At 38.1% G+C, this 26,890-nt stretch overlaps 1 protein-coding gene across 2 annotated transcripts in view; it reads left to right on the plus strand.

Moving 5' to 3' along the window:
- The first annotated feature begins 363 nt into the window (after positions 1-363).
- ANKRD50 (ankyrin repeat domain containing 50) overlaps positions 364-26,890 on the plus strand; it is a 50,163-nt gene continuing 23,636 nt past the window's right edge. Inside the window, exons 1-2 of one of the 2 annotated variants that reach the window (XM_023636588.2) lie at positions 364-671; positions 2,198-3,144. In XM_023636588.2, the coding sequence (XP_023492356.1) occupies positions 2,633-3,144 (512 nt within the window). In that variant the 5' untranslated portion in view covers positions 364-671; positions 2,198-2,632. Of the gene's footprint in view, positions 672-1,870; positions 3,145-26,890 lie in introns of both variants that reach the window. The other variant, XM_023636590.2, reaches the window with a different exon arrangement.

Here is a 26,890-nt window from a genome sequence, read left to right on the forward strand (position 1 = left end):
AAAGCCAGCGAGTCCCTGCGGCCTGTAAGACAAAGGAAAGCTCAGGGCCGAGCGGCGATGGGGTGGGTGGGGGCAGCGACTCGCGTGAGCTCGGGGACGTGAGAACGCAGCCCCCGCCCCCTTCTCCGACCCCTCCCTGAGAAAGGCGGGGCCCCAAGGTCGTCCCCAGCAAGGTCTCCCCGCGGTGCTGGCAGCGGGTCCCAGGCGGCCGCACACGCCCAGGCACGGGCGGCGACGGGCCAGCGCTGAGAGGGAGGGGAGGGGCCAGAGGAGGGGCCACGGGCGGGGCCGGCGGGCGAAGAAAGGCCGAGCGGCCGGGGGCGGGGCCGGGGCCGGGGGCGGGGCCGCGGAGTGGGGCGGGGCGGGGCGGAGCGGGCCGGGCCGGGCCGGGCCGGGCCGGGCTGCCTGAGACAGTCAGTGCCCTGACGGCGGCGGCAGCGGCGGCGGTTGGCCGGTGGGGGTTGGGAGGAGCGCGAGGCAGGCTGCTGGGGCAGCTGGAGCTGGCAGTTGCCGGGGCCGAGAGGAGGCTCTGCAGCCGGGAGCGTGCTCGAGGCCGGGCGGCGGAGGCGGCTGCAGCGCGCGTCCGGGGAGCGCTGGCGGCGGCGGCTGCTCAGCGAAGCAAGTGTCTGAGCCGAGAGGCGGCTACGGCGGCCACGGCGGCTGGGGCCGAGGTAACCGGGGGGCGGCGGCGGCGGCGGCGGCGGCGGGGGAAGCGAGGCCCCTCCCTCGGGTCGGGAGCTCGGGGGCTACGGCTGGCGCTTGGACCTCAGCCACCCACCCACGTTTCCAGCCTCCGGCCCCAGACCCGACTTCTCCCCGGGCTTCACCGTGGGCCGGGCGGGGGCGGGAGCGGCGCGCGGGGAGGGGGCGCGGAGCCGGACACCGACCTGGAGGCGACCCCTCATTAGCGATTGGCAAAGACCTCGGGCCCCCCTCCCCCTGCTAAAGACACACCCCGATCTCGGGGCGGGGCGGGTGTCGAGGCGTTCCCAGCCTTCTGGAAGGGAAGACCTCAGTGTGGAGGCTGCACCTCCGTCCGTGGCCTCTGCGAGGTGGCCCCCCTGTGGCTCCTTGGGGCTGCTCAAACCCAAGGTGGTTCCCGTGGCTGGGAGTCCCGGAGTTCCTTTTGTCTCTCAGCTGAAACTCGAGGCCGGAACTGTAGGCAAACACCCTTCAGCTCCGAAGCCCTCTGCTCCTTATCCTTTCCTGCCTCGGAAGGCATTCTTCCCCGCAGCCTCTTCTCCGGCCGCAGTAGTAGATTCCTCTCGTCTCCCCCATCCGAAACCTTCACCTTTGGCGTAGAGGAAGGGAGGATTCACGTTGTATTTGTGTTTGGATTTACCACTCATGTAATCATCCCTCTCCTCCCCTCTTTTGTTTTTTTAACCCGTTCCCATCCAGCCACAACGCTGGTAGTCATCCCCTAGATTTTGCAAACTATCAACAAAGAAGCGTGTGGCTGGTCCAGTAAACAGAATCCTTGACTGGCTGGTCTGTGTAAGTTAATCAAGCTTCCTTAACTGGCGCTGTTCTACCAAGCTAGTCGGCAAGAGCTTTTTGATAGAGATAAGGATGTTACTGTATGTACGTAAAGTCCTTTTTTCCCCTTACTACAGTGAGGTTTTAAAAATCTAGGGTAACTTGATTAATATGTAGCTGTTTGGGAAATATAACCATAGAGGAAGAAAAATACAGACAGGAAAATGTTAATTACGATGTTGGGTAATTATCCAACTTTTTCAAAGTGCCAAAGATGAAGTATATGGGTTTTGGGGATTATTTTAACTGGTAAATTGCATCCTTTGATAGGTGAGCTTTTACTTAACATATGATGTTTTGCACTAAGATATTTGTGTTTGTTTTATTTTAGTTACTTATGGAAATTGTTGATTACTCGGACATCTTAAACTGAGAAACCTGTGAACAGGTTCATTAAGAATCTGCTATTTTGAAAAAATGCATTTTCTGAATGCTTTGAGCTAGAAGGTGTTCACGGTGGTCTGTCATTTCTGCAACATAAGAGACCGTAATAGAGTTCCCTCTCTGGCACTTGCCCAGATGTCTGAAACTGGCAAGGTCTAGTACTTTGAGTGACTGTCCTTCAACAAGAAGTACAGAGCTACCTACCTACTGTATAAATGTAATCTTTGTGATGACACTTACTATAATGGACACCTTTTCTGCATCTAATTTTCAGATACAGAATTAACACTTGGAATCTGGAGAAGCGTCTTGTACAAATTGAAAGATTGGGCTTTCTCTTTAGTTTTCCAGATGTATTGTCTCATCTGCATACTTGAAACATCCACAATCACATAAACTCCACATGTAACCATGGAGTTATGTGACCCATCAAGATATAGGAAAAGGGTTGCCAAGCTTTGGAACCAGGCAACTTTCCACCAGTTCAACAATTAAACTAGTACATTCTCTGCTGATAATCAAGAATAAAGAGCCAAATAAAGTCATGCACATTCTATTGGCAAGTGGACTCTAGGGCTGTTGAACTTTACTGTAGCTGGTTACTCTGTCATTCAGAGTCAACCTAGTATGCAAGTTATGTCCTAATGGATGTAAAGACCTGTGTTGATGTATCCAGATTCTAGCAAATGTTGAAGATAAGAAACCTATTATGACTAATCCTTGGGAAGAGAAAGTCTGCAAAATGGCTCAAACGAGTTTACTGCAGGGGAAGCAGTTTTACTGTAGGGAGTGGGTTTTCCACAAGCTTCAGCATTGCCTCCAGGAGAAATCTAACTGCTGCAATAGTACTGTCAACACACCGTCCCTTGTCATGAATTCTGGGAATAATGCTAGTGTTGTCTCTGGAAAAGGAGCTGCCTGGGGTGTGTTACTGGTGGGAGGGCCTGGCAGTGGCAAGACAGCTCTGTGTACTGAGCTCTTGTGGCCGAGCTCACCTACAAGCTTGCAGAGAGGTTTACATCGCCAGGCTTTGGCCTTTCATTTCTGCAAAGCCCAGGACTCTGATACTTTGTGTGTTGGAGGGTTTGTTAGAGGCCTGGTTGCCCAGATCTGCCGCAGTGGACTACTCCAAGGATATGAGGACAAGCTAAGGGACCCAGCCGTCCAGAGCCTCCTACAGCCCGGGGAGTGTGAGAGAAACCCAGCCGAAGCATTTAAAAGGTAATAAGAATGTCATGGTGTTCTGGTTTCTGTGCAAAAATTAGTGGGTTTTTTTGTTTTTGTTTTTTTGACTGTGGGGTACCTTTACTACTCCTGTACATTTGGGGATAATATATGGTTGTGAATACACCTGTTTACTTTGAACATTGAAGGAAACAAAATTTAAGCTTTGTATTAAAAGTATGTGTTTTCTTTTACTTTAATAACAGAATGGGAAGCACTTCAGAAACTTAATTTTTTTGCTCAAATTTATGACATGTGTTTACTTTTCTACTGTTACCCATAATTGGCAGGGAAATTTATTGTTCTGGTAGAGAAGAACGTCTAGCTGTCTGGAAACCAGGCTACGTTTTCAGGGCGGGCGAAATATACGTGGTGCTGAATGTAGAGGAACGCTCAGCATCGAACTTACTGTCTTTTTTGTTTATAGTATTATAATTTCTTTAAATAAGGAAAGTTCTCTTTGAAAGAGTTCTTTGGCCATTGAGAATCTGAAGAAAATCTGCTAATGTGTTTTGGGATTTATTCTCCTATCAAGTAAATAAAAAGTTGAATGATATTTTGAAATATGTGATATTTATAAAATAATGAAAATTTAACATTGTTTTAGTACTTTTAGTGAGTGATACAAAAACCAGTTTTTTCCCTAACCTCGGTTAAGCTTTTCTCCATGGTAAATGGATTGGTCTAAGAGGTGAGCAAGTTTCTTTTCAGAGTGGTTCCAGATTCAAAGTATGTTCAAGAAAATACGATTCCTTGAAAATAATTTTTTGTGTATCACCGCTCTGCTCATTGTAAAAGAAACAGGCAAATTGTTATTTTGTGCTTGCTGTTGCCTTCCTGTTGCTTGAATGACTCATTTTGCCATATTCTTTTCCTCCTCTACGATAAGTAGTTCTTAGCAGGCAAAAGTTTGTTTCCCAAAGATTCAGGTACGCTATGCACTGAAGGTTCATGTGTGTGTGTGTGTGTGTATGTGTATGTGGGTGTGTATGTTTGTGTGTGTGTCTATCTCTCTGAATGTGTCTTTAGGAGTCATTTGAGCAGGCTTTGAATTGCTATGAAAAGAATGATGTTTGTTCCTATATTGTCCTCAGATCTAACGGTATGAAATCTATGAAGTTTGAATGATATTGAAAATATTAAACTAATAATAAAAGCACTATGTGTCAGTCACTGTTCTAAGTGCTTTACATATATTAAATCATTTAATCTTGTAAGGTGGGTACTATTATTATTCTCATTTTATAGATGAGGAAACTGAGGCACAGAAAGCCTAAGTCATTTGTCCAAGGTTACAGGCCAGTAAGTGGCAGAGCTGGGATTTGAAATACTTGTGTATGTATACAGGTTTATAATCGTAGAAATTCTCTGAAGGAGTTGACTGGAAGAGGAGTAGTTTAGAGATTTGTTTATAGTAAAGTTGGAGGACGGGAGAGTGTGTCACAGTTGTGGTTTGAGTGTAGTTTTCAGATTTCCCATATAGGTGATAGAGAGAGTGGTGGTCTGGAAGTTTCCTTATGGATACTGGTATAGAACTCAGACATGGGAGAGGTTTATTAAAGTCAGTTAAAGGGATGTGTCCTTGAGAGGTGTGATGTTCTTGTAGGCTTTTTAGTGTCTAAGTGCAGTGCAAAAACTCCAGGCAAATCTATTCTCTTTTGCTGTTAGCCATCAGAATCCAGGTTAACACTGTTATATCATTCTTAAATTAATGAGGAAATGTGTTACACGACGTCTGTGGCACAAACATGAGATGCCAGGTTTGATGGACGGTCTTCAATATGGAATCACTGTGTGTGGAATCAATAATGTAGTCTTTAATATAAAGTTTTACTTTTTAAGCGACTTAAACTCTCTACATAAGCAAGTCTTTTCATCTTGACTTACTGCTTTTTCTGAAGATACTATCACTAGTTGAAGAGCTGAATTTTCGTTTTTTATAAGTCATTTCATAAACTATTTGAATTTATTAACACCTTAGAAAACTAGTTTCAAAGAGCTTAGTCTAACTAAATTGAACTTAATCTAACTAAATTATGTAATTATACAATTTATTTTATTTGGATTTGTATATAAATCCTAATACCTTTAAATATTTAAAATCATTTCTGAGAACTGTATATTTTTGATATATTCTGATGCCTGAACACATCTTTCTCTACAGTATCATAGGTTTCCTGAAAAAAGATCCTTCTACTCAGATGGTCCTCCTATTATTTTTTTTCTCCTATGTGAATTTTAGTTGCGAACTAATTGAAGGGAACTGAGAAGCTCATAGAGCTGTATGTAGAAACCACACCAGTACTGGTATTTGATTGACAGAAGGAGCTAATCCCCTTGTAGCTCCATCTCTACTCTGGTAGGGAAAACTTGGTCTTTCTACTTGTACCATTTTGGTGCTTTTAATCTCCTATGGGATCTTTCAAAAACCTGAGTCACCTTCTTTCGTCCTTAAAGTAATTAATCATTAAATAAAAGCGGTAACTTTGGTATTTGAAGAACTGTTTCTGATAATTCGTAAAGATGCATTTCCTCTCAGACTGTGAAACTGCAATGCATAGTCGAATGCAAATATGAGAACACAACTGAAAGTTAAAAAGAAATATTTTTACCCAGCCTATGGCATTAGATGATTCAGGCCTCAAGTTTTGTAAAAATAGTTAAGATTTTATTGTAGGTTCTATTAGTGATTGACTGACTTAGTAAATAAGTCTTTAGAGAATTTTAATAGGAATGTATTTTATTTAAATAGGAATAAACATTCCTATTTATTTATTTTTCATGTGTGTGAGGAAGATTGGCCCTGAGCTAACATCCACCACCAATTCTCCTCTTTTTGCTGAGGAAAATTGGTCCTGAGTTAACATCTGTGCCCATCTTCCTCTACTTTATATGTGGGACGCCTGCCACAGCATGGCTTAATAAGCAGTACATAGGTCCACGCCTGGGATCCGAACCAGCAAAGCCTGGGCCACTAAAGCGGAGCGTGCAAAGTTAACTGCTACACCACCAGGCCAGCCCCAAACGTCCTCTTTTTTGGCTTGAGGAAGATTAGCCCTGAGCTAACGTCTGTGCCAGTCTTCCTCTTCTTTGTGTGTGGGACGCCTCCACAGCATGGCTGATGAGTGGAGCAGGTCCACACCTGGGATCTGAACCTGCAAACCCAGGCCACCGACAAATTGGAGTGTGCGGAACTTTAACCACTCCGTCATAGGGCTGGCCCCCCTATTTATTTAATAGGAATGTATTTTATATTAGGCAGCATATGTAATTCAACAGGTAGACTGTGGGGCAAAAGATCATTGCTTTCAAGGGGTTACAATATTTTGAGCGAGACAGAGATGCAAGTAGCTAATTATAACATAATGGGAGATCATGTCATTGTGTTGTTATTTTCTTAACAGCTTACACTTGATATTGATGGTTGTGTATATTCATGTGTGAAACAGTTTAGTAGTAATAGAAAATTGGTAAAGAAAAATCTTAATTCTTCACAGATCTAGAGTTGGTGAAATTGCAGACTGATCTGTAATGACTGCTTTTTATCCACTCTCCTTCAGTTTTGCTTCCCTTAATGATAGCAGATAGAGTATGTGGTACTGTAAGCTAACTTCTTACATGAAGTTGTGTAGCTCAGTGGTAACTTGTTCATTACCAGTCTCTTGAAATTATTTTTCCTTCTTGATAATTGAAAAAGAGTGAAAGGAGCTTCATATTAGTCTAGTTAAATATTGCTCCTTTCTTTCCCTTCTGACATGGTGTAGTATACTCTGTTGATTCTTAGATGTAGCTGTCGTGAAATGTCTTCAGACATTCATTCATTCATTGTTACAGCAATATGTGTGGAGAACCTTCTGTGTATTAAGCACAGTTAAGCTGGAGGTATTTATTGAGAACCTGCTGTGCGTTAGCTAGAGTTCAGCTGTGGATAAATCAGTGAATAGAACAGACAAAATGCCCTGCCTTCATGGGGCTTAAATTCTTACACTAATATTGATCTTATTTTCAAATACTTGTTATAGTGTTCATGCAACACATGAATATTTTAACACTAATAAAATTATATGATCTGCTAAAGGGAATGAGGAATGAAGATACATTAATTTTTTTCCATTTTTCTTTCTTAATTAAAGCGCAAAGCTGTTGTTATTACATTTAGAATATTTTTTTCCCCATTTCTGTGGTGGAACTAACTTTACGACAATTACATTTTTACTTGTTTTGAAAACCAAAGGCTGATATCTTTCTTTCTGCCTTCCCCTTCAGGCTTTTATTACAAAACTTTGTATATTTTGTGTTGAATTTGTCTTTTCTAGAGTTAGAGTTAGAGTTTCCTAGTAGTCCTGTGACTGTGAAACAAATTCTGTTTGTTTTTGACAGAAGGATCAAGGCACCTAAGTTAGGGAATGAGGGAGAGGGTGGTGGTTTTACGTCTTGTGACTGATTTACAAGCACAAATGAAGATGGTTATTTCATTCAACCAGAAACTCCTTTCTGAACCTTACTGAAGTGGTCCTTGAACCCAAGGGTCTTTTTGGAGATTTAGATGATGTGGAGCTTGGAAATGCAAATCTTTGTTCCTGGTGGATATAATTTCCTAACTTTTGTTTCTAGTCAACAACCTGCAAGACCAGTTGTGAGTTTTCTGTGTAATGTTGCTTTTCCCGAGTTGAGTAAAAAGATTTTGTTCTGTATAATATTGATAGGAATTAAACATCTTCAGGGGTTCCACAAGTTAAGTGTAATGGAATAAAATTGTGATGAAGAATTAAGAATGAATGACTCGAAACTTTGAGAGTTCAGCAGAAAAGTTGTGTTAATGGTGAAAGGCAACAACGGCTTGTTAGAAAAAGATTGGAAACTGGAAGGCTGAACTCTGTCATTCGTTTTTTATGTTGAATAGGAATCCTTGTATGGTGGAATCTTCTTTCTAATCTTTTCATCTCTCTCCTCAAATATTTATGGTTCTTTACTTGTATCTTTAGATTTTAGCTTCTTTTGTAGTTATTTATGCATATATTTTCTATTTCCTCTATTAGGGATATGTTTCTCCATGACATTATCCATGACTGGTTAATTTTTTATATTCACCATAGTGCTTTGACCAGCACTTTGCATGTAGTAAGTGCTAAATGATTACCATTTGAGTGAATGAATAATGCCACTTACCTATCTAGAATATGTTTGAACCTAATTGAGGGACAGCTGAAGCTCGTGCATGAGAAAGGAAAGTGAAATGTTAGCATTTAGTAAAGGCAGACTAGACTGGTATAGTGATTATTAATTTATTAACCCGCTGTCTGCTTTTTAGCATGTATGAACATGGCATTGGTCCAGATAGCTTTAAGTGGCCAGATGTCTATCTTGTCTCAACTGCCTTCAGATATTTTTGGCAAACTCAACAAAGGGGCTAAGAACAGAATGGGACTGGAATGTGTGCTCCCTTTGTACCTCAGTTGTGGGGTATTTTCAAGGCAAAATATTCTCTTTTCCGTTATCTGTTTGATATAACTAATGCTATTTAAGATCACTGTCATCCATTCTTAAATGGATGTTGTCAGATTAAAAGATCTTGTAAAAGTGTCTTTAGTGTTCACATTTTGAATAAAATAGTATATTATTCATAATCAAAGTTATACATTTCTTTTGGTCTAAGATTGTCACTTTAAACTGAGTTGTCTGTTGTTTCCAACTTGTAACTGTGTTATTTTTAGTTTAAGATGAACTTGCATTCATTCAAACTCTCCCACTTTCCCTTCCTAGAGGCTTTCTTTCTACCCTTGATGGGCTCTGTCTTTTATGCTTCATATCCAGACGCTGCTTCCTTTGGTTCCTGGTACTCCTTGTCATTTACTGACCCATCCTCAGCCTTTAATCACTACTGCCATAATGGGCGAACACACTGCTCCATGTTTATACTGTGTGTCAGCCATGGTCTTAGTTCTGCACGGCCCTTCTTTTATGTAACTCAGATTTTTTTCAGACCAGAGAGTAAAGTGGTGCCCTATCGGTTGAATATGTTTTTACCCAATTGAAGAAATTTCACACACATATCCAGATTTTGGATTTTCTGGAAAAACATTGGGAATTTTGTCAGTATTAGCTTCTCATTGCTTTGAAGCAGTAATCTGGTGGAGCTGAGTCACTGCTGTCTTTGTATGGGGTTTCCAGGCTTTAACTTGCTTCAGTCCCCACCACTCTGTTATTCTCTCCCAAGACCACTTTATGTGTTTATATATGCCAGCCTGGCTCCTATAGGCATATACAAACATGAACATATTTCTTATTTCTCTGAAAAAAGAAACACTATTTTAATCTTCCCCCAAATTTGCTTTCATATTATCTCAAATTTGTGCCTGCAAGTGCTACTTCTTCTTCCCTATCCCAGCTCATTTCTTCTCAACTTACCCAATTGTGGCTTCTCTCCCTGTATATTCACAGAAGGATGTTTATGCAGAGTAGCTTCTGAACTCGCTGCTCAGTCTAGCCTTAGATGATGTATTTTAGCTCTTTTTCGTTATTTGTGCTTTCTTCCTTTCAGAATCCCCTGTCTGACTACATTCTTTGGTGCCCCTTCCTCTGTTTTCTCTCTGGATCTTTGTCCAACAAAGCTTACTTATATCTTTTCTCTTTTATGTACTCCTTCAATAATTTTATTTACTTAGATGGCTACTCATGCTCATATCTAATATAATATCAATCAAGCCTGCGTCAACAGCCTCTATCTTCATTCTGATCAACATATATCTTTTTACTGGAGTGTCCTTCACTAACCTTCCTGTGTTCAAACCAGCATGTCTTCCCTCATTTCTGCTCATTGACTCATTCATTCATTTATTAAACAAATATTCAGCACCTGCTTTGTGCCAGCTGTGTGCTAAGTGTGAGGACTAAAGTGGTGAGCCAAACAGGACACAGTTAAGTGGGGAGAAATACATTGAACAAATCATCACAAAAATAAATGTGAAAAGGCAGCTTTGATAAGTGCCAAGAAGAAGGGACACAGGATGGTAAGAAAGCAATAACCTGAAATTTGGTCATTATCTGGAATTCTGGGAAAACCGACTCTCTTTATCTAAGTTGTTCCATAATTATTCTTACTTCCTAGACCCTTTCTACTTAAAAGTGTGATCTTAAGATCAACGATATTGGCATCACCTGGGAGATTATTAGAACTGCAGAATCTGTGGTCTGCTGAATCTGAATCTGCCTTTTATTGACCAGATCCTTAAGCGAATCCTTGCACATTGAAATTTGACAAGCACTGCCCTAGGCTAGATTCTAGAGTTTTCTATTATATTACTTTCTTCTAAGGTATTTAATCTTTTTCTTGGAAGGTTTCTTGAGTTCTTTTACCCTAATCTAGAATTTCTGTTCATCTACTCCTAGTTGGTCTACTTAATTTTATCCTCCCTATATTCTAATTCATTTTGCTCGCAGTTTTCTATTATATTACTTTCTTCTAAGGTATTTAATCTTTTTCTTGGAAGGTTTCTTGAGTTCTTTTACCCTAATCTAGAATTTCTGTTCATCTACTCCTAGTTGGTCTACTTAATTTTATCCTCCCTATATTCTAATTCATTTTGCTCGCAGTTGGCCAATTTAACCGTAGTAAAACAATACTTTCTTGAGGTCATTCCTCTGAGCCTGTGATAACCTACACAATGAATTCAAATTTCTCTGCTTACCTTTAAAATCTCGACAATTTAGTTCTGCTTTGTCTAAAGTATGTATCACATTTCCGTAACCTCATCAGAGCACATTAAGCTCATTTATTCTTTCAAGAAATATTTTTAAGCACATGAGACAGTGTTAAAGCTGGTAGGAAATATGAGTAAGTAAGAATATTCTTGTTTTTCTTAGTATTTAGTAAGAACTTCATATATATATAATAAGGATGTAGGCCTTTTGTTTACTATATGTGTTGTAGTTTTTTTTTGCAGTTTGTTTTTTAGCCCTTCACTTTGTTTTTAGCAGTTTTGCTGGTTTTTAAAATAAGTAAGTACTTCCTTTTCTGCCCTTAAAAATATCTTTGAGGTATATTCGGATTGTTTGCCTGTCTGTACCCTGTAGTAGTTCTAGTGATGTGTTTGACCATACCATAGATAATTGTCTTAAATTTTAAACCAGTGTCTCTCTTTCACGTTATCCTAATCTGAGAAATATTCCTAATGTCACTTTTTTCCTACTATATACATGTATAGCTAGCTATAGTCTTTGGTAATAAAATAGAATTTGAAATGTTCATGTAATTGCTTAATAAAAATAAGTGTTAATTCAGAGGACTAATTATATTCTGCTTGTGGTTGTCTTGAAGAATGGTCTGGAGCTTTCCAGAAACTCGTGACCTTTTACAATTATGACTCATGATTTGAATACATAGAAACTGTATGGATGGGTTGGACTGTTTGCTTTTGTTCTTCATCTCTCTCTGTGTCCTTCGTCTTTGCCATGTGATGTCACAGGTCCTTGTACAGGAGAAGTATACTTCTCTGCCTTTTGATTTTGGCTCAGCCATGTACTTTGCTTTGGCCAGTGAGATGTTAGCAGACATGACCCAAACAGAGGCTTAAAATGTGCACGAGTGGTCCTCTTTGCTTCTGCCATCACTGTGAGAAAGACATGTTCTGGCTAGCTTGTTGGTCCAAGGGGGATGACAGAGATGTGGGGCAGAGCGGACCCCACATGCAGCTTGACTCCAAGCCTAGGGTAGATCAACAAACACAGAGACACAGGAGAAGTATAAATGATTGCTGTTTTAAGCCACTGGGTTTGGGATGGTTGATGATATACCACTATTATGAAAATAGCTAACGATACAAAAACTAAGGATATGATATTTCAAATAGGAAATGATTAGTTTTATCAAAAATCTAGGAGTCATGATTGATTCCTCAGTTTCACCCATGCGCTGCACTCAGTCCATCAGCTCGTTTTGTTCTATGTCCAAGATAAAACAAATAACCTGCACTTTTCTCCGTCCCCATTGCTGCTGCTCCCATTGTCTCTTGCCTCAACTCCTGCAGTGGTCTCTGTTGGCCCTCTTATCTTCACAAAGCAGTTAAGAGTATCAGATCATGTTAATTCTCTGCTTAAAACCTGCCAGTGACTTCTCAGTACCTTTAGAATAAAATCTGAGCTTTACGGGGTCCAGCCCTTGCCTAGCCTTTGATGTTGGCTGGATGGCTTTTTCCGCCTTGTTCGTTGCTCTTCACCCACGTTGCCTTAGTACCTTCTGAAATAGATCAGGTTCCAGCCAGCAGATTTTTGTATGGCTGCTTGCTCTGGTATCACTTAGCACCAGCTTTGACGTCACCCCCTCAGAGAACTTTCCCTGTCCACTGAATCTTTAGAAGTCTCTCCACCCAGTTTCTTAAATCACATCATCCCATTTTTTTTTTTATTTCTTAATTTTCAGTGTCCAGCATAATCTGGAATTATTTTGTGCATTTGCTTACTTTGACTTTCTGCTTGCCTGTTGGAATAAGCGAGCCTGTCCTGTCACCTTTGTATCCCCAGGGCTTACAATATAGTAGGGACTCAGTAACTACTTCTTGAGTTAATAACTGTATTTTAATTTAAAACATTGTAATATTGGTCACATTGATAATTTGTGTTCCTCTAATCATATTCAGTTTTGAAGTAGTCCATGTTTTTCTGTGGAGCAGTTTATACATATAGATTATATAGTTAAAGATGAAAAGGGTCCATTTTAAACCAGTATTTTTGATTATTTTGTTTATATCTTTTATAATTCATGTTAAAATTAATTTTTATCAAATAAAATTTTGTTACCAGTATCAGATTTGTGTGATGTGACTCATAGGAAGTCGTCTTTTGCCTCTCTTCTATAAATCCATAGTTTCATCTCTGGAATTCCTATCATTTTGTCTGAGATTGTCGTTTAAAATTCATATTCATTTGAAAAGGAGAAAAAGCTTTTGTAGCATAAATCTGAGTTAATGTATTTGTTAAATTGCTACTTTATAGAGAGAAGCAGCTTGCAGGCCGTGGACTTCACAGGACCTGAAAGGGAAAAATTAATGATACCAAAGGGGAAGAAATGGTTGTAGAAAAAAATTTGTGGAGGAAATAATAGATTGCTCCTACCTGTGGAGTATTTCAGTTATACAGAAAAGTAAATAAAATAGGAAAATGAACATGCGTGTACCTTTCCATTTTGCCATATTTGCTTTGAATTTGGGTTTTCTGTTTTGTTTTAAAGAAAAAATAATCCGCATTTGAAGCCACCCTGGTATCCCTTCCTAATTCTTAGCTCACTAAGTGAGCCCTCCTGTGAATTTACTTTTTATGTCTATGTGGTCTGATAGTTTATACGCAGATTGACTGCATACGGAGATGCGTAAATATGCATACTTGTTATATGCTCTAGTTGTGTGCATTTTTAATTCCGTATCAGTGGTTCTCAAACTTTTTTATTCCAGATCCCCTTTACACTGTTGAAAATTATTGAGGACCCCAAAGAACTTCTGTTTATGTGGGTTATATCTATCAATATTTGCTGTATTTGAAATTTAAATTGTAAATTTTTAAAAATATGTATTAATATATTCAATAATAAATCTATTATATATCGACATAAATAACCTTTAATGAAACAATAGCAATACTGTCCAAGACAAAAAAACATTTAAAAGGGTAGCATTGTTTTACATATTTTGCACATTTTTTTAATATTAGGCTTAATAAAAGACAGCTGAGTTATCATATTTGCTTCTGCATGCTGCCTCTGGAAAACTCCAGTGTATCCTTGAAAGAGAATGAGAATGAAAAAGGCAAATAACATCTTAGTTTTATTAGGACCCTGAAAGTTTTTAGGTTATGGGAGACTCCCAGGGATCCGCAGACCACACTTTGAAAACCATTGTTCTGTCTAACTGGTGTTGTGGTGCCAGCACTATTCTGCAACATTTTCTGTGTAACATGGTTGTTTTGTGTTTATCCATGTCATTACATGTGGATCTACATGATTCACTTTAATTACTATACAGTATGTAATTCCATTCTTTATACAATAATTCATTTGTTGTCATATTAATGCTCATTTAAGATATATTCAAGTTTTTAACTTTTACAAAACTACTAAGAACATTCTTGGATACCCTCATGGGCATATACTAAGAGTAAAGTAGTGAAGGGTGATGCCAAATTGCATACTTAGATATGAATTTGGGATCATAGGGTATGTATATTCATCTTCAGCTCTATGAGATAGTACCAAACTACCCTTTACACAGGTATGTGTGTATTTCTGAGTTCTCTATTCTTCTTTGGTTTATTCATTCATTTTTTGATTTATCAAATATATATTGGATACCAGGAATGTACCAGATAATATTCTTAATACTGGGAAATATTCGTAAATAAAAGTGGCAAATATCATCTGTGTTTATTGAGCTTACATTTTGAGGGTTGGATTGGGTGATTGGTAGAAAAATGAAAAGTTAAGAACATAATGTATAGCTGATCACTTGGCAATAAGTGCTGTGTGAATAATCAAAGCAGAGTAAGGAAGACAGGAGTGATGTGCTGCGTAGGTTGGGAGAGAGGGGTTGCTGTTTTAGATAGGAGAGGTTAGGACATTCTAAAGGAAGTCTCTGACAAGAGTGTTCTGGACTGAGGAACTATCAAGTGCAAAGTCCTGAGGTGGGAGTTGGCTTAACATTATCCTAGAAAAACGAGGGGGAGCCTGTGTTGCTGGAACAGAATGAGCAAGGGGCAAGTAGTAGGAAACAAGCAGAAAAGTAGTCAGGAGCCATACATACAATGTATGGACTTGGAGACTGTTGTGAAGACGCTCGTTTTTACTTTAACTAGATCGAAAGCCCTGAAGTCTTTTAGACAGAGAGGTAGCATCATGTGACTTAAGATTTTGAAGGATCACATTGGCTGCTGTGTTGAGAACTAGGGTGGTGAGGGTGGAAGCAGGGAAACCAGTAAGTGGCTAGTGCGGTAATGGAGGTGAGGGGCAGTGATGCTTGGACTTTGGTGAAGTTGTGGAGGTAGTGAGAAGTGTTGTTTTCTGATCATTTTTAAGATTGATTGGATAGCACATGGATGGAGAGTCTAAGAAAAATAGAGGAGTACAGAACAGTTCTGAAATATTTGGCCTGAGAAACTGGATGGATGGAGTTGCCATTTACTGAAAAGCTGAAGACTAAGGGAAGAGCAAAATGGGGCTTAGAGGTCAGAGGTTTAGTTTTGAGTATGTTCAACATTAGACGTCTAAGCAGAGAACCTGAGGAAGCAATTAGATTTACAAGTCTAGATTCAGAGAACAGGTGCTGGCTGTATGTATATGTAAATTTGGTTTCAATGGAATAAAGATGATATTTAAGTGCATTAATGAGCTTTTGTAAGGAGTGAATGTAAATGGAGAAGAGAGAAGATCTGAACCTTGATGTACTTCAAAATTCAAAGGTTGGGAAGATATGAGAAAAGAGTAGCTAGTGTGATAGGAGGAGAGCCAAGTGAGGAAGTGAAGAAAGAGTCACTAGAAGGAGGGAGAGGAGATAAATTATGGCAAATATTTCTGCTGAGTTGAGGATTAAGCATTGAATATAGCAACATGGAAGTCTTGGGATGTTGATAGAGTGGAAAATAAAGCTTGATTATAGTAGGATCATGAATGAATGGGAGGAGTAAATAGACAGTAAATATAGGCAGAATTTGTGAGGCATTTTGCTGTGAAGAGGAGCAGCGAAGTTGCAGAGTAGCTGGAGAAGGATATGGATGTGAGGGTGATAAAGAAGAGATGAGATTGGTGACTCAAGGGACAAAGGGTAAGTTGCTGGCAGTATGTCATTGAGTAGCTGAGATAGGGTAAGATCTGGTAAATAAATGAATGGGATAGGAGCACAGATGGTTCATCCATAGTTAGAGGAGAGAAGGCAGAGTATGTAGATATAAATATAGGTGGGTTGGAGAATAGATATTCCAGTGAGTATGTGGAAGTTCTCTTCTAATAATACATAGGAGTGTGTGTGTATGCAGATATTTATATATGTTATTTATACTTATTTATTTAAATGCTTTCTTGTTAGATAGGAAAGAAAGTCAATAGTTGGGTGTGAGGGTAGGGAACAAGGAGAAATTGGAGTTTGAGAAGAAAAAAGTGTGAAATGATCATCTAGGCAAGTAGAGTAATGGATGGTTTAGTGTTTCTCCAAGTGTGGTATGGGGACCCTAAATCTCTGAGACCCTATGACATCAAAATTATTTTGAAAATAATATTCACACAGTATTTTTTTTTCACTTCCATTCTCTTTTGAGGGGATGGTGGAGCTTTCCAGAGGCCGCATGAGACACTTGAGTGCACAGACATTCTGGCTGGAATTTTATTTAGGTTTGCATTGAATCTTTAGATTAATTTCTAGGAATTGACCTGTTTGCAATATTGAATCCTCTAATCCATGAATATGGTATATCCCCTCTATTTATTTAGATTTTTCAATTTTCCTCAGCAGTGTTTTGTAGTTTCCAGTGTACAGGTCCAACACATCTTTGGTTAGATTTATTCCCAAGTATTTGGTATTTTTTGATGCTATTGTAAATAATATTACTTGTAAATAATATTTTATGTATTTTTGAATGTTAGTGTGGAGGGATTCAAATGATTTTTGTATATTGACCTTGTAACAAGCAACCTTGCTAAATTCACTCATTAATTGTTATTCTCTAGTCATTTCCACTTTTGAAGGTATTCCCACATGGTGTAGAGTTAGAGGTTTAGAAAATTTTGTGAGGAAGTGTGTGTGTGTGTGTGTGTGTGTGTATATTTCCTTTAGCTTTTTAAAGATATCTTTAACTTGCCTTATACATCTATAGTTTCTGTTGAAAAATTTCCTGAATTTTTATTTTTGCTCCTTTGACAATAATGCCTTTTTCTCTGGTTTCTTTTAAGATTTTCTGACTTTGCTTTTTTTTGGCAGTGTGACTATGTGCCTGAGTGTGGTCTCTTGGTATTTTTTCTGTTTTGAGTTTGAGTTTCTTAAATCTGTGGACTGATAACTTTTTGTAAGTTTTGGAAAAGTCTTATCCATTATTTCTTCAGATATTGCTTTAAACTGATACTTTTTTTCTTTGGGGACCATGATTGCATGTATGTTATACCTTTTAAATGTGTCCCACATGTCTTTTCCACTCAGTTCTGTTTTCTCTATCCTTCTTTTCTCTATGTTTCAGTTTGGATATTTTCTATCCGCTTGTTCTCTTGAATTGGCAATCTTGTCTTTCATTGTAATCATGGTGGTAGTGAATATATCCACAGTCCTTAATATCAAATATTATTTTTTTTTGGTTCTGGAATGCAATTTTAATTCTTCATTTTTATAGATTCTGAGTTTTTTTGTTGAAATTCACCATCTTTTACCCAGTTTTTCCCCAATCTACTCTGTTTTCCTTAACATGTTAATCATGGTTATTTTAACCTATGCCAGCAATAATATCTAAATTGTTTCTGAGTCTGCATCTATTGTCTCTTGTTCTTCTAGATTATCAATCACGTATTTCTGTCTCATAATTTTTGGTTTGTGTCAGACAGTGTGTTAAATGTTTGTAAAGTTCCAGATGATGTCTTTCATCAGATAAGGTTTCCCTTTCATTGGCAGGTAGGGTGAGGAGCTGATGCAATCACAGAGCCAGAGCCGGCTGGACTGGGGCTTCTTTGTAAATGTTAATGACTGCAGGTTTATTTCTGTTATTTTGGTATGGTTGTTCTAAGATTTTGATTGAGAGCTCTGAAGAGGTGTTGATAGTTCAGTTCTTCCCCAAGAAATGTTTATGTTTAGCTCTTTAGCTTCCTGCCCTTTATAGCTTCAAATAACAAATTTCTTGAAGGGTTTTGTATTTAAAGTAAGCACCCTCCCTTAAGCGGAATTTTGTCTCTAATGTACAGACTATGGGAGATTTCATGCTGGTTTTTAGACACACTTGGACTAGTTCCCCAGTTCTTTAAGCACAGCCCAGAATTTAGCAAGTGTACCTTAGGGAAAATCAGCTTCTTGTTTGGGACACCTCAAATTTGCACTCTGCTGTCTAACAGAGAAATGACTGACCTTTATAGGCCTTGCTGGCTTTATTCCTCTGGTGGAGTCCCTCAGGGTGGGACAAGCCTGATTCTCAGTGTATACTTAAAATCAGCCCAAGAAGAGATCAGCAGGTGATTTTTTTGCTCATTTTGAAAAAACTCCCATCCTCTGGACTTCTAATTCAGCTTGTTCTCTTGCTTCAACAGCCCTCTCATGTCTTTAAAAATATAGATTTTGAAATTTACCCATTTTTTTCTAGTTGTTGCAGTGGGAGTTTTGGGCTGCTGCCACCTACTGCATTTTATCCAGCAGTGGAAGTCCCAATGAGGAAGAGTTCTCTGGTTTTTTCCTGTTTTATTTGATTTGTGCCTTTGTTTATTAAATTATTTCTTTTGTTTTTTAATGAATTTTATCCCTTTTATTTTTCTGAACATCACACATATGTCTTCTTTAAATTCTTTGGTAGTTTTAGAAATTACTTTCATTTGGATATGAATACATATTCTGATTGTTGAGTTTGCTGCTTTCTTTCAAGGCACTGTGAGTTTCGTAAGTAATTTCTTTTCACTCTCCTTTTTGGATCCTCCTTTTGTCATGGTTTCTACCACCTTGCTCTCCCTGTTCTAATTGCTCATCGCCTCCACCACTCCCCACCCTCAGAGTGCTCTAGAACGAGGGCTAATAATTGAGATGTGAAGTTCCTACTGGAAGATGCTGCTAGCAATTTTGTTGATTTAGTCAGTGACCCATGATCTTTTCAGGTTCGGGTTCTGTCTCTGTTGAGTCTGGCTTTGTGTCCTCCTTGGGCTGCTTCTTAAAAGCCGTGGCCTTAGGCGGTGGTCAACGGTGCTTTTTGTTTCTTTCTTTGGTTATTAATAGGGAGAGCCCCTGCCCCAGCCCCAGTTCACACAGTGAGTGTGAATCCTGTGCTGGAGGCAGGAGAACCTGTGGTCCCTTCTACCTCCACCAGCTAATCTGCAGACCGCCATCGAATGCTTTTTCGGAAAGCTAGAGTTTTAGACTCACTCATAACATTATGCTTCTTTTCCAATACTTTGAAATGTTTTTATTTTATTTTTGACTCTGGTTATGTTTTTCTTTTTTCTTTCCGTATTTCCCTATTATATTTTTAGCTAAGGGGTGACAGTTCATAAAAGCGTGAAGTTAACTACACCATCTTGGTCAAAAGTTCAGAGAGAAATTTTGCCTTACCTTTTGGCCAAACTTCTGACTTGATTTTAGTCATAAATTATTCTTACTAGAGTGTTTAATATTTGATCCTTAACTGATTAGAGATATTGATTATACATTTCTTTTTACCGCCTATTTCACATGCTTTAATTTATTGGATGAGTAATTTTGTTCCTAAGAAAAGAAAATAGAGAAGCAACCTAAGTGTCCACAGAAGGATGAATGGATAAAGAAATTGTGGTGTGTGTGTACACACACACACACACACACACACACGCAGTGGAACACTACTCAGCCATAAAAAGGGAGGAGATCCTACCATTTGTGATAATATATATGAACCTTGAGGGCATTATACTAAGTGAAATAAGTCAGAGAAAGACAAGTAGTGTATGATCTTGTTTATATGTGGAATCTTAAAAAAACCAAACTCATAGAGACAGAGATCAAATTTGTAGTTGTTTTAATGTTAAATTTCATCAGATAGCAGTGAGATTTCAGGCTTCAGAATTCAAAATGGGTAATCTAGTAATGTTATGTATAATTTAATTCTAAAAATTCCCTAAATATCAAGGTAGGTGATACTGAATGTAGAAAAACAAATGGATACTTGTAATTAAAAAGCTTTAAATCTGAGGGTATCTTTTTGGGCAATAATGATTCATAATTCTGCTTTGTCTAGCGTAGTATAATGAGGTGACTGAATGAAATGAAACACGTGGGAATGATCTTTATGTATTGAAAGAGTATGCTGATACATCACAGAAAATCAACTACATATCTCAATTTAGTGAATTCAGGAGCCATAAATACTTAAACCCTTGACATAATCATATAATAATTTCTGCAGAATTATTAGGAACACCTACCATCAACTGATTTTCTGGAATTTCAATATTGAGACAAGTAACTTTTAGTACAGAATGTGTAGCAAAGGAACATGAATGTTAATACTCTCAGGAAAGTAAAATTGGAAAAGTAGCATATTCAGTTAGAAGACCTTAAAACATATAATTTGTTTCTTCCATAAAAATGTTTTCAGATAATTTAATTGCTAAAAAATTAACTTCCCTTGCCTGGTGTAGTCAGGTTGTTTAATAACTTTCTTGTTTATATTGCACCTCAAACTCTTATGTAACTTTTTATTTTCAGAAGCAATTTAGCATAAAAATCAAGAAGAGAAGCTTTGAAACCTATAAACTTCTAGTCCCACTTCTGCCTCTTAGCAGGTGTCAGGTTTGCAAGCTCCTTGCCTCTGCACATTGTTCCTTCATCTGTTAAGTGGAAATGATCATAGTATTTACAGAATTTTTGTGAGGGATAAACAGTCAAGTTCATAGAGATTACTTGGCAAAGTGCTTCTTACATAGTAAGCACACAGTAAATCTTAGGATGTTTATTTCCCATTTTTGTATTTTAAATGTTTGGTTTCCCAAAGAGAAAATAAATTAACACACATTATCTATATATTTGATTTAGAAAACAAATGCATTACATCATGCTAAGTAATCCTCTGCCATCGGAAAGCCAACCTGCTTTAACGTATCTACTGGTTCAGTGACATGCAGGCCTGTGTTTCAGGATGTGTATGATTTTGCATATTTAGTACTTGAGAACTTTGGTTTATTGCCAACTTCTGGAAGCAGAGCAGCTTGAATTAGTAGACTGTTTTCCAGTAGAGGAGAATCAGTAATTTTGATTGCCATTGCCTTAAAGGTTTGTGAATAGAATTGCTGTAAGAGTTCACGTACAGATTTTTGTGTAGCCATAGATCTTCAGTCCACTTAGGTAAATACCTAGAAGTGGGGTTGCTGGGTCATAGAGTAGGTGTACGTTTAACTTTTTAAGAAACTGCCCAACTTTCCCAAAGTGGCTGTACTGTTTGGAAATGACTGTATCATTGTTCTGCATTAGTGCCAGCACTTGGTATTTTCAGGGTTTTCATTTATGTCAGAAATTTGTAGGTTTCTAGTGGTATCTTACTGTGGGGTAGTTTACACTTCTCTAATGACTAATGATGTTGAGCATATTTTCATATGGTTATACGACACATATACTACTTTTTCTAAAGTGTCTATTCTGATCTCTGTCCATTTTTTTTCCAGTCAACTTCAGTCTTTTTTCTTTTTTGAAAAAAATTTTTTATTGAGGTAACGGTTTATAACATAAATTTCTGGTATGCATCATTATATCGATTTTTGTGTAGACTACATCATGTTCACCACCCAGAGAATAATTACCATCCATCAGTGTGCACGTGCCCTATGCCCTTTTTGTCCTCCTCCCTCTCCCCTTCGCTTCTGGTAACCACCAGTCTAATCTCTATATCTATGTATTTGTTTGTTGTTGTGGTGATGGTTTTTCTCTTCCACATATGAGTGAAATCATGCTGTATTTGGTTTTCTGCTTATGAGTTAGTTCTCTTAGTGTAATACCCTAAAGTTTCATCCATATTGTTGAAATTGGCAAGATTTCATCTTTTTTTGTGGCTGAGTAGTATTCCATTGTATATATATACCACATCTTCTTTATCCATTCATTTGTTGGTGGGCACTTAGGTTGTTTCCAAGTCTTGGCTATTGTGAATAATGCTGCAGTGAACATAGGAGTGCATATATCTTTTCGAATTAGAGTTTTCATATTCTTTGGATAAATACTCAAAAGTGGAATAGCTGGATTGTATGGTAGTTCTGTTAATTTTTTGAGGAATCTCCATAGTCTTTTCCATAGTGGCTGCACCATTTCACATTCCCACCAACAGTGTATGGGGCTTCCCTTTTCCACATCTACTTGTTATTTCTTGTCTTGTTAATTATAGCCATTCTGATGAGTGTGAGGTATCTTCATTGTAGTTGGATTTATATTTCCCTAATAATTAGTGATGTTGAACATCTTTTGATGTGCCTGTTGGCTATCTGTTTATCTTCTTTGGAAAAATGTCCGTTCAGATCTTTTGCCCATTTTTTAATGGGGTGGTTTGGTTTTTTGTTGTTGAGTTGTATGAGTTCTTTATGTATTTTGCATGTTAACCCTTTATCAGATATATGATTTGCAGTTATCTGCTCCCAGTTGTTAGATTGTCTTTTTGTTTTGTTGATGGTTTCCTTTGCCATGCAGAAGCTTTTTAGCTTAATGTAGTCCCATTTGTTTATTTTTCCTTTTGTTCTCTTTCCTGGGGATATATGATATTAAAAAATATACTGCTAAGACTGATGCCAAAGAGTGTACTGCCTATGTTTTCTTCCAGGAGTTTTATGGTTTCGGGTCTTACATTCAAGTCTTTAATCTATTTTGAGTTAATTTTTGTGTACAGTGTAAGATAATGTTCTACTTTCATTCTTTTGCTTGTGACTGTCCAATTTTACCAACACCATTTATTGAAGAGACTTTCCTTTCTCCATTCTTGGCTTCTTTCTTGAAAATTAGCTGACCATAGATGTGTGTGTTGATTTCTGGGCTCTTGATTCTGTTCCACTGATCTGTGTTTCCGTTTTTGTGCCACTACCATGCTGTTTTGATTACTATAGCTTTATAGTATATTTTGAAATCAGGGCGTGTGACACCATCAGCCTTATTCTTTTTTCTCAAGATTGCTTTGACTATTCGAGGTCTTTTATTATTGCATATAAATTTTAGGATTATTTGTTTTATTTCTATGAAAAATGTCGCTGGGACTTTGATAAGCATTACATTGAATCTATAGATTGCTTTAGGTAGTATGGGCATTTGAACTATGTTAACTCTTTGAATTCGTGAGCATAGAATATCTTTCCATTTCTTTGTGTCGTCTTTGATTTCTTTTAACATTATTTTATTGTTTTCAGTGTACACGTCTTTCTCCTTTTTGGTTAAATTTATTCCTAAGTATTTTATTCTTTTTCTTGCAATTGTAAATGGGATTGTAGTCTTCTCTTGCTGCTATTTCGTTGTTAGTATATAGAAATGCAACTGATTTTTGTATGTTGATTTTGTACCCTGCAGCTTTACTCTGTTTATTATTTCTACTAGTTTTTTGGTGGATTCTTTAGGGTTTTCCATATATAAAATCATGTCGTTTGCAAATGGCGACAGTTTTACTTCTTCCTTTCCAGTTTGTATCCATTTCATTTCTTTTTCTTGCCTGATTGCTCTGGCTAGGGCTTCCAGTATATGTTAAATAAGATGGTGAAAGTAGTCATCCTTATCTTATTCCTGTTCTTAGAGGGATAGCTTTCAGATTTTCACCACTGCGTATAATGTTAGCTGTGGATTGTCATATATGGCCTTTATTATGTTGAGGTACTTTTTTGCTTTTGTTGTTGGTAAGGAAGATTCACCCTCAGCTAACATCTGTGCCAGTCTTCCTCCACTTTGTATGTGAGATGCCTCCACAACATGGCTGATGAGTGGAGTAGGTCCGCATCCAGGATCTGAACTGAGAACCTGGGCTGCCTAAGCGAGCATGTGGAACTTTAACGGCTCTGCCATGGGGCTGGCCCCAGTGCTTTACTTCTCTACCTATTTTATTGAGAGTTTTTGTTTTTTTAATCATAAATGGATGCTATATCTTGTTGAATGCTTTCTCTGCATCTATTGAGATGATCATGTGATTTTTTTATTCTTCATTTTGTTAATGTGATGTATCACATTGATTGATTTGTGGATATTGAACCATCCTTGCATCTGTGAAATAAATCCCACTTGATCATGGTGTATGATCCTTTTAATGTATTGTTGTATTTGATTTGCTAATATTTTGTTGAGGATGTTTGCATCTGTGTTCATCAGTGATATTGGCTTGTAATTTTCTTGTTTTGTGTTGTCCTTGTCTGGTTTTGGTATCAGAGTAGTGTTGGCTTTGTAGAATGAATTAGGAAGTATCCCCTTCAGTTTCTTGGAAGAGTTTGAGAAGGATAAGTGTTAAATCTTCTTTGAATGTCTGGTCATATTCACCAGGGAAGCCCTCTGGTCCTAGACTTTTGTTTTTTGGCAGGTTTTTGACTACTATTTCCATCTCTTTACCAGTGATTGGTCTATTCAGATTCTCTATTTCTTCTTGATTGAGTCTTGGAAGGTTGTATGATTCTAAAAATTTATCTATTTCTCCTAGATTATCCAATTTGTGGCATATAGCTTTTCATAGTATTCTCATATAATCCTTTGTATTTTTGTGATGTCTGTTGTAATTTCTCCTCTTATGTTTCTGATTTTATTTATTTAACCTTCTCTCTTTTTAAAATTTTTTTTTAAAATTTATTTTCTTATAATTTAGTTTTGAGAGTTCTTTATATATTCTGGACACAAGTCCTTAGTCAGAAATTTACTTTGCAAATATTTTCCGCCAGTCTGCAACTTGTCTTTTCATTTTCTTAACCATGTCTTTTGTGGACACTATACAATTTAGTTTAATAAAGTCAAATTTATCAATTTTTTTTCTTTTATGGATCCTACTTTTTATATAGTGTCTGTAAACTCATTACCTAACTCAAGATCACAAATATTTTCTCCAAGAAGTTGAACAGTTTTATGTTTTACATTTAAGTCTATGATCCATTTTGAGTAAATTTTTGTATAAGACATGAAAGATGTGTTGCAGTTCTTCTTTTTACATGTGGATGTATGATTGCCATCATTTATTCAGTGTCATTTGTTAAAAAAACCTTTCCTTTCTCAACCGAATTGCCTTTGCAACTTTGTGAAAAATTGGCGTTTATTTATTTTTTTAAAAAGTATGGTATTACAAAAGATAGACATATAGAATCTAGAAACAGACAAGTATAAATATAGGAAGCCAATTTTTCACAAACTTTGTTTTGTAGAGTACTTTGAGGCTCACTGCTCTTAAGCAGAAAGTGCAGAGAGTTCTCATTTACAGTAGTCCCCCCTTATCTATGGGGAAGACTGGAACCAAGACCCCCAGTGGATGCCTGAAATCACGGGCGATACCGAACCCTCTTTTTTTCTAATCGTACATATTTCAGGTGTGACAGCAAAACTCTCATGAATTTCTTTTTCCTTCTTCATGATTTCACAGATAGAAAATTCATTCTTACCATAGATCTCAGCAACCTCAGCAAAGAATTTCTTTTCTTTTCTTTCACCTTTTTATTTAAAGGAAGCACTTTCCAAATTCTCTTTGGCATATCCAAATTGCCAGCATTACTACTCTTGCACTTTGGGGTCATTATTAAGTAAATTAAGGGTTACTTGAACACAAGCACAGTGATACTGCTAGAGTCCATTGATAACTGAGATGACTACTAAGTGAGTAGCTGGTGGGTACTGTATACAGAATGGATACGCTGCGCAAAGGAATGAATCACATCCCAGGAGTGTTGGAGCAGAATGGCATGAGATTTCATCACACTACTCAGAACAGCACACAATTTAAAATTTATGAGTTGTTTACTTCTGGAATTTCCCAGTTAATATTTTTAGTCCTTAGTTGACCATGGGTAGCTGAAACTGCTGAAAGAGAAACCACAGATAAGGGGGACAACTGTACCCCTGTCGCCAAGCACACACAGCCTCCCCCCATCAATATCCTATACCACAGAGGTACATTTGTTATAATTTATGAACCTATGTTGATACATCATTATCACCTAAAGTCCATAGTTGACATTAAGGTTCATCTTGATGTGGTGCATTCTCTGAGTTTTGACAAATGTATAACAACATATATCCACCATTATATTATCATACAGAATAATTTCACTGCCCTAAAAATCCTGTAAGTTCTGCCTATTCATCCCTCCCTCCCCATAACCTCAGGCAACCACTGATCCTTTTACTGTTCCCATAGTTTTGTCTTTTCCAGAATGTCTGAAAGTTGGAATCGTACAGTATGTAGCCTTTTCAGATTGGCTTCTTTCACTTAGCAGTATACATTTAAGGTTCTTTTGTGTCTTCATGGCCTGATAGCTCATTTCTTTTTAGTGCTGAGTAATATTCCATTGTCTAGATGTACCACAGTTTATCCATTCACCTACTGAAAGACATCTTGGTTGCTTCCAAGTTTTGTCAGTTATGAAGAAAGCTGCTATAAACATCTATGTGTAAGTTTTTTTTTGAGGAAGATTAGCCCTGAGCTAACATCTGTGCCTATCTTCCTCTATTTTATGTGTGGGACACCTGCCACAGCATAAGTGGTGCCTACATCCACACCAGGGATCAGAATTGATGAACCCTGGGCTGCCAAAGTAGAGCTCGTGAACTTAACTGCTATGCCCCCAGGCTGGCCCCATTTGTGCAAGTTTTTGCATGGACATAAGTTTTCAGTTCATTTGGGTAAATATCAAGGTGCACAATTGCTGGCTTGTATGGTAAGAGCATGTTTAGTCTTGTAAGAAACCACCAAACTGTCTTTGAAAGTGGGTGTACCATTTTGCATTCCCCTCAGCCATGAATGAGAGTTGCTATAGCTCCACATCCTTGCCAGTATTTAGTGGTGTCAGTGTTTTGAATTTTGGCCAGTCTAGAATATGTGTAGTAGTTTCTTGTTTTAGTTTGCAATTTCCTAA

Source organism: Equus caballus, chromosome 2 (genome assembly GCF_041296265.1).
Source record: "Equus caballus isolate H_3958 breed thoroughbred chromosome 2, TB-T2T, whole genome shotgun sequence".
In the NCBI taxonomy this organism is placed as follows: domain Eukaryota; kingdom Metazoa; phylum Chordata; class Mammalia; order Perissodactyla; family Equidae; genus Equus; species Equus caballus.